Source organism: Camponotus vicinus, unplaced genomic scaffold (genome assembly GCF_025532165.1).
Source record: "Camponotus vicinus isolate PSW18456_S1 unplaced genomic scaffold, iyCamVici1.0 SCAF_13, whole genome shotgun sequence".
Classification (NCBI taxonomy): Eukaryota; Metazoa; Arthropoda; class Insecta; order Hymenoptera; family Formicidae; genus Camponotus; species Camponotus vicinus.
The window spans coordinates 2,942,368-2,951,702 of record NW_028141949.1 but is presented as its reverse complement, the minus strand read 5'-3'; the positions used below and the strand labels follow the sequence as shown (position 1 = coordinate 2,951,702).

At 31.3% G+C, this 9,335-nt stretch overlaps 1 protein-coding gene across 1 annotated transcript; it reads right to left on the bottom strand.

The window, feature by feature from the left end:
* Positions 1–2,337: 2,337 nt before the first annotated feature.
* Positions 2,338–8,969, bottom strand: Stim (stromal interaction molecule). Its single transcript, XM_083086110.1, has 11 exons — positions 7,917–8,969; positions 7,704–7,843; positions 7,500–7,619; positions 7,285–7,397; positions 7,034–7,149; positions 6,780–6,949; positions 6,541–6,684; positions 6,280–6,447; positions 5,842–6,106; positions 5,466–5,546; positions 2,338–3,020 (listed from the first exon to the last, which is right to left on the bottom strand). Exons 1-11 carry the CDS (start codon positions 8,107–8,109, stop codon positions 2,503–2,505), a joined length of 2,028 nt encoding a protein of 675 aa, XP_082942236.1. The 5' UTR covers positions 8,110–8,969; the 3' UTR covers positions 2,338–2,502.
* Positions 8,970–9,335: the final 366 nt, after the last annotated feature.

Below are 9,335 nucleotides of genomic sequence, written 5' to 3'. Positions count from 1 at the left end.
TCGGTTGTTGTTCATTTAGCATTTCTTTTTGTTTAAATTTGGCTCATTTATTTTTGTAAAATGTCACTTTTGCATATTACAGGGAAGACGCGTCGCAAGCGACACATTGTCATTTAAGACTATAATAATTTAAATACGGATATATACATTAATTAAATGACTAATATATTTCTCGTCTCAAAATATATACTCAACAACGATTCAATACGGCACAGAGGAGTGCGGCAGACCAAAATTCTTTATCTAATTAATTCATATAATTAAATATATATATCTCATACTACTTATAGTATATATAGATAATGAAATCAAATATTGTTCATTTTAAAAGTAACATATAACAAGATACATAGCCTTATAAACTGTCCTTTGTAAATATTAAATTCATTGCTTCGAAGTCCACTAAGGAAGAATATTTTGTGGAGAGCTAACGACCATTTATAACGACCATTTATAACGAAATCAGATTCGATGACAAAGCTGACACATTCTAATCTCGTACGTATCTTCTCGCTATTATATTTCTTCGTGATAACAGATAATTGTGCGTTATTCTCCGTATAAAGAACGGTAAACATAATGTTTGTGCAAATTATTTGTGAAAATACAACATATCAATGAATATCATCATTATTATGGATGGTTATAATGCAAGGTATGCATAGTTACGTGACCTCATCAATGTAGTCATACATATTATTGTAATTAGAAAAATATGAAACCTGTTTCTTATAATTTCATACAAAACAATAGAGATTAGATATAAATAAAATACACATGTTTCTTTAAAGTGTTTTGCAAGCTTTAGTTGTATTGAGATCTAAATGTGTCAATGTTTTGTCATGAAATTATAGATTTTCATCAAAGCGCGAAACAATTTCGTCTATAAAGGATATATACAGAAATCGTGCGTTCTAACTTTATACTTGAGCATAAACGAGTAATCAAATTTAACACAAATAGTCAAGATAAGCTAATACTATTTGCAAACTGATATAGCGAGGAAATTATTACACAATTGTATTACGCGAGTAAGGAATATAATGGTGACAATCTTTTTAACAAATTACTAAAACTGCAGAATTTTAATCTCGCAGTAATATAAATAATTCTGTAAGTAATTTGATTTTGAGCTGAGTGCATATAAGGATGAATTAATTAACAATGGCATTAGATGTTATTATGTACGATTAGGGACATTAAAAAAATTTGTAGCAAAAACATAGAAATAAAATCAGGGTTTCAAGATTATTCACTCCGAGACGAATTTATTGGAAATTCTATAGGACTGCGACGATCTATGCGACTTTTTTTTTTTTTGATTATCTTACATTTTTGTATTTATAGTTTAGATATTTCCATCATGTATGTAATTTGAATGAAGAGTTTGTAGGAATTAAGATAGGAATCTCAACGTTGTTCTCGTTAGGAAATGTCCGTATTAGAGATATAGAAAAAAAATTTCTTCGCGATAAATATTTTAAACGCTCCCGATAAAAAATTTCGCACAATATTTTACAATCTACTTACACATTGTATACAAAGGTATAAAATTCGCATTTTCGCGTTTTGCCAATATAAATCACGAATATTGCCAGTATGTGTCCGGACGGTATCCGAAAGTATCAACGATATAACAACTTGACCCTCTTTTCACGAGGATGTTCTTGATGCTTTGTACCATTATTCGTTATCCAGATAACCAAGGATGATTAGTCATATTGATTAATATGATTAATCATATCGCTGTCATGCTGCCAACAAGTACATACAACAATAATTGTTGACAATCTCGTAGACAGTTGGCTATTTGGATAAAAGCGTAGTAACGTATAAACGAGAGAGAGATAGAGAGAAAGAGTGATACTTTAATATTAATTTTGTCCCTCATCCCGGTATGCACCTAGACGCAATAATTAAAACTACGGAATTATATCGCGATAAAAATACTAATGATAATAATTATTATTATTACTAGCGTTTATTACTATCATTGTGTGAAAAAATCTTACTTTGTAAAAATTCGCGACTCTCAGAAAACTTTTAGCTTTTCTTAAAAAATACCATACCGAAAATATATATTGTCTTATAAGAACTAGAAATTTCCTTTTCAAATATTGCGTTTCTCTAAAAATCTATCTATCTAAGGATGTCCTTCCATAGTGTATATTCGCTGACTCATATTTCGTTATCATTTTACGCGCGTATCTTAAATTTGGCAAAGTAGAAGGAACATCGGCAACATACATTTTAAGTGATTATTACGTTTCCATGAGTCTATAAACGCTCAGAGGAAGGAACAAGGAAAAAAGAGAGAGAGAGAAAGAGAGAGCGAAAAAAAGAGAGAAAGAATGTATATGTATGTGTGTGTCAGGCGAAGAATAGTTGCTAATAATTAATAATTATTGATAAAATAATTCTTAAGTGCACATCACGGGATCACAACTAATTGTAACGGGTAGCAATTAAGTAACAAACGAGATATTATGTGACTAGCGAACATCACGTAACTTTAGTTTTGTTCTTCTTAAAGGCCGGAAAGTGTAGCTTCCTACGCCTCCGTTTTAGCTCATCGTTGTCAGCGGTAGAATTGGAATCGGTCGAGAGCGTCTCGTCGTCGATTATTACTGTAGATAATTCACGAAACGGTTTTTTGACGCTCGTTGTCGAAGTCGTCGTTGTCGTTGCTGTTATTGTAGTCGTTAATGCAGGACGGTAGGATCTGTCCGAGACGTCGAGCGCATTTTCCGAGTATGATGTTTTCGGCAGGAATGAAGACGAAGTCTTGTCCTCGCTCAGCACGTTTGTATCCTGACTACAAGACCGAGTAATGCCGGATTTCTCTTTGTACGGCACTCCAATCTTTCCTGCAGTGGGCTCTTCCGGTCCATCGCCAACCACGAAGTGGACACCTCCAAGTTCCTTTTCCGCTTCGCTGCTCGATGAATCGGAGAGTTCATTTCCAAATCGACCAGCGGATGGTATCGATGACTCTTTCCACGCTGAGTTCTCCAAAATACCTACGGATATGTCAAGTAATGTCCAAAGTTCAATTAATTCCATTCTTCCTATTTCGTTATTAATAGTACTAATAAAAGTTGCGAGGAAAGAAGCGTTAAATGTCGCGTTTGAATGACAAGTTTATTCCAACTCTCGTGCATCACTTTGACGCAGAGGAAACGCACGAGAGATAATATCGCTCGCATCATGAAAGATCTTCCTTCACACTACTAATTCTATAGTTATATTACACGGAATACACATATAAGCTTGCGCGAGTCAAGTATGATTCATTAATCAACTACAATATCTTTGATGCTTATCATTAGTGATATTGCGTATAAAATATTAAGTTAATTTAAGTATTTCTTTTTTCATATGAAATATAATTTCGTTTTAATAAACGTTTCTTAATCAATTATTTTCCATTAGCTAAATCATACCAGTTTTTCTCTAAATGTCTCTTAGTTATACATAAAAAAAGGCGTACAACATCTCTATCATCATAATAAAATTGAAAATAATATTATTATAAACATCTTATAAATTATTCGGCTTTAAATAATTTCTATGTATATAAGAGCGTGTATTATGCTCTATTTAATAACATGCAAGCAATTTAATGTACGTCAGGTTTCAAAAAATGTAAAACATGCAATAAATTGGAGCATTTGAGTTTGATATAGGTCATATTAACAAGCTCACATATTCTGGTTTTTCCAAGCTTGCTTAAATTTATTATAATAGAGATTACTTAATATTTCATACAGAAAAATAACGCCAGCATGTTATGTAATCATTATAAAAACAAAAGACACACATACACCCACTGGACTCATTGTAATACATATATGGAGTATATTTCTGTTCCTTCATATATATATAAAATATGTAAAATTGTAGAACAGTTTAGTATAGTTTACAAAATAATTTTAGGAACAATTCCGATCTTAGTTGGTAATGCATCATTTGTTTACAATTAGATATTTCTTATCACTGGTATAACAAGTATATATATATATATATGAAGAGAGGTACAAAATGTTTGCAAATATTCACAATTCGGCTATTACTAATAAATTCAATTCTAACAATATATTAGATAAGTATATATATGTATATAATGCCCATAATACGTTGATTGTCACGTTTTACGCGATTTTATATCAAGATCCGTGACAATTCGAGAAAAGAGATTCATAAACAAGTTTTTTTTATATTATTAAAATATTATTGCACACATCTTTTAAAAAATTTTACAATGCATTATTCATTGTGCATTTATCGATAAACACAATTAATTGCTACTTTTTGTTTCAGAATTGTAGAAATTGATGTTTATATCTACACTTATATGCAACAATACATTGATTATTGTATGTAATTTTGTATTATTATATTATTGTAATTTTTGTTGCATTTTGTACTCATGTAATATTCTAATCAATAGTCAATAATTTTTTTATTCCTGAGCTGTTGTCATGTATATGTTGCACTCAAATCTAATATTATAAACAAGTGAAAATGTTATTGAATATTTAAAAGAAAAATTATAGTCTTGTCTTTTTATCTAATAAAACAAATTTTTGTGTAAATTTCTTTTAATTTATACACGAATTTCATCATATAATAAGATATGTATAGCGAAAACACTATGTCTACAGTATATCATTTTGCAGTTCTTAATAAAAATTAATTATATAAAATTACCGAGTTTTTTTATTTATACTGTTCCTATCGAAATCGTAAGTATAAGTCATTAAAATATAATTGATTGATTGATAACAGGATTGATAGGTACATATATACATTTCATAATTGCACTTTCATATTTTATGCACATTGCAAATTATCTTTCATAATATTGTTTTTGTTCTCTTTTCTTTTTTGATATATTTAATCACATTAATGAGTATTCATATAAAATCAATTTTTCATTCGTCATTTTACACGCTAAATATCTAATAGAATATACTAGTTATAAATATTATAATTTTATGCTCTTTTTACATTTTTCAAAAAGTTTTATAATGCTATAATATACATTGGCACTATAATAGAATTATTTGTTTTGATTTTTTTATATAATCTTTCATTTATCAAATAACATATGTAAGATTGAAATGCATTTCACATTTCTCATATGCATATGTTGACCATTTTACTGCTGTATTATGATGTACATCTAAGGCACATGATATTTTAATATCAATACAATTTACTTCTATAATGCTATATATCTGTTATTGGCACAAAAATGGTAGGAGAGAGAAAAAACTATATCTTTTATATTGTTAAACACGAAAATTCGTTAGTAAACTATCATTTGAAAGTTTTCCTGTGTGATGTATATATACGCAATATACAGACACACAGGCCACAATAGTATTTAAATAGTATTTAATTTATAAAATAAACATTGATATGTCAATCTAAGTACTCATTGGAGTCCATATCCAGCTTACCTGTAGCAACTGCACTGACTGATGATGGCGTGTACACTGAACTTGCTTCATCATCTAAATCATCTTGGCTACTAAGTCGTCCTATAATACATTACATATAGATTATCAAAAATTTACAAAATAACTTTCAAGTAGTTCTTGTCCTCTTTTAAAAATTTTTTTAATAGAAAGTAAAAATGGATAATTTTATTGTTTTAATGAAATGCATGAAATGCATGATGTAAGTTTTAGATGTATGTATGTTAGTTATATAATTCTTGTATTAAAGTAAAAAGAAAGAATGTATTATATTTTATATAATTTTGATGTAAATCTTTAGATGTAATAGAAATAATAATTAATTGTTCATAATAGATTATGTTATAGAATTAAATACCTCTTAATCCAAGACCTCTACCATTAGGTGTTCCTCTATACAAAACGGTCTCTAAATAGCTTAATCCATTATTGTTGATTATATTGAAACCACAAAGCAATTCAATTTGCTTCCAACGATGTACTCTTTCTTTCAACTCATTTGTTACTTCGTTCAGTGAAGTTCTTGCTTCAACTATACTCTTATCAACTTCATCAATGGATTTTCCATGAGTCGAAACAAAGGCACCCACCAAACTGGAACGTTTCTTTCGTAATTTTTCGCACTGCAAAATAACAAACAAATTTTTACTTTTAGTAATGGTTTTTCTCATCACAATATGGTAAGCTAATTATAAAGGTAATATATATAAAATTATTATAAAATTTGTAAAATTGCATTCATTTATAAATTATTTATAAAATTGCATTCAATAATTTATAAAGTTGTTTTTCTCACCGCTTCTCGTGCTTGTTGAAGCTGTTTTTCAGCTATTATTTTTTTATATGTATATGCTTTGTTCTCAATTTCATGAGTTAATTGTAGCCAATGCTGCAGTCCAGCTGGTGGTGACCAACATCTATCTTCAAGCTCACCCTCTGCCCGTTGTAATTCCAGCTTTAGCATCTGCAAGATATATAAATTGATAAGAGAATAGAACAAATGTATTAAATATATTCATCATGTATGTAAATGTGAAATAAATGAAAAAATTATTACTTCAATTTCTGCTTTTAATTGCGATACTTCAAGATCTGAATATGAAGTATGTAATCCCAAACTTTCATCTTGCAAACGTTTTTCCAAGTTTTGTTTCTCAGTAGTTGCACTTTCTTGTTCCATTCTTGCTCTCTCCAGCTCTTTCTGAAATGAATTATATATCGCTATTTTAATAAAAGTTCCTAATTAGAGTGATTTATTTCCAATTTCAATTAAAGAATCAATTTTTTTAAGAATACCTGTAAATTTTCTAGCGCGAGTTCTGCTCTATGCAAACTTTCCATATCTTTCATCATTCTATGAAGATCCTTTTGGGAACTTTTCTTTTGTTGATATGCATACCAACATCCAATAAGTGCTCCAAATAACAGTGTAACTAATACTAAGTCTTTGATGCTGTGCCCAACATCTATTAATTAATAAGTATAGAATTAATTCTCAGAGATAAACATATCACATATACATATACCATATTATAATATTAAATAAATACCTTTAGGAGGCCCAAAAAGAACAACATCCATTGCTTTTAAGGCAATTTTCTGTTTGTGAATGGGATCTTTAATACCCAGAACATTATTAAGATAATGCATATTGTTCACAGCTAATCTAAAATAAAATTGTAATAAAAAAATTTATACATATACATATATATGTATTTTCTTATTAAAGAAACATATTTATATCTTTTCATTAATTATCATCATATATATTTTTATTAAAAAAATATAATAATACACTTACCGAGGAAGCGTAGCACCAGTTACACGATGCTGTATAAAAGTAGGAACATATTGAGGAAGCTCAACATTGGAAGTTAACCATTCTGATGTTTGTTCTATTGTCCAGTTATGAACCTAATTTATGGAAATATTACAATGTATAAAATATAATCATATTGTGCAAAATTATAGATATCTTTTTGTTATCTAATCTCTAGATAAGATTTTTTGTATTACTTCTGATCGCAACCAAGCCTCCCATAGCTCTCGTACGCTGATATGCATATCGTCATTGTGATGGAAAGCCCTCTGCCTCCTTTCATAACCGGCTTCATATTGTAGTTCTTCTCTTAAAAACTGTCAAAGTTAAAAGTTACATATGTATAACACCTTGTATACATTGTGTAATAGACATTTTTCTCATGATATAAATATCCTTACATCATCCGATTCGGATAGATCAACGTTTCCATTAGCGTCGTCATCCAATTGACTGTGGAGAGACTTTATAGCTTCTAAGCCCAGACGATCATGCGAAGCCATAGTGAGACAAGCTAGGTCGTCGTTACAAGTATCCGCAGCTGGAATAAATAAACTCGAGTATATAAAGTGCTCTACCATCGTATATCCGTGTATATTCGTGCGACAACTTACTGGATTCGTGAGCCACCGCCTGGGCCAGTCCATCGGTGAGGGTAGCGGAAAACGCTGCTATCTTGGAATGTGAAGTGCCCGAGGCACTGGTCGGGGTGGAATCGAGCGCTCCGCCAGTGGCCGCTACGGTATCGAGTAACCAATGCAACAGATAAATTCCCAACGGTAGAAGCGCGTTCACGGATGCTCGCATCTTAGGTTAGCGCTCCAGCTTCCTCAATGACAGCTTCGCGCTCCTCTTCGCGCGATCCAACAGACAAGATCCGCGGAGGATTCAGCGGAGGAAACCGTCCTAGACTCTCTCTCCCTGCGCTCACCTCCGATGCGGATTCGCGATCGTGAATATATTCAAGGTTACTACAATTCGGACCCGGACCGACGATATATCTCGACGAGCGCATAACAAGCGTGACCGATTACGAGTGAGACGGCTTCATAAATGTGTCACGCGCTAATATTATCAGCTCCATAAAGGCAGACTTCCTTGTTAATACCCGTGATACAATATAATAGTAAAAATATTTGATTGCTTCGTTAATTAAGTGAAATTAAGTACATACACACACCACTATCCCGAATCAGATGTTTTATCCAAGGCTACTAATAGCACTTCCGATTAACGCGATTCTAATCGATTTAAGATCAACTTTCATGTGAAGTCGTTTTTAATTAGGAGCGTATGACATCACAGAAAAATATATACGACGGATAAATAAACGCATTTTTTTAATTTCCCCTTATTTATGTAATTATTGCTTTAATTCAAGGTCCGTCTCTATTCGAAAGGAAATATATTTGAGTTACGTTCCCTAGGATAACTTTACTCGACAGCCGAAATTTTTTCGAACGATTCCGATTGGTTCCACGTTGGCCATCGGGTACAATTTTTCTCGGAGATGACGTTTTGGGTTACGTTCCGAAACGTAAGTAACCGAGGGAAATTTTACTCGATGGCCGATTTGAACCAATCGGAAAGGCTTAAAAGAGTTTCGGAACGGCCATCGAGTAAAATTTTCCTCGGAGAGGACGTTTTGGAACGTAACCTTGGAACGTAACCTTGGAGTGAAATAAAAGTTCATGAAAATTGAACGTAATATAATTTACGTACACTTGAGATCAGAATTAGAAGGAGACAGCATATATTTTTGAATGGATCTCTGTCTCTCTTTATGTTAATCATAAACTAAAAACATTTTTGATATCGATTTATGGCCGGTATTCATAGTCCGTTCTTATATTTAAGATCGTCTTAAGAACCCATTCAACCAATCAATGATCGCATTGCAGCTATTTGATTGGTTGAATGGGTTCTTAAGACGATCTTAAATATAAGAACGGACTATGAATACCGGCCTATGAATCTAAATAATAGAATTTGAGATAGAATTGTAAATTATTTATTTTTCTTTCAATTCTTAA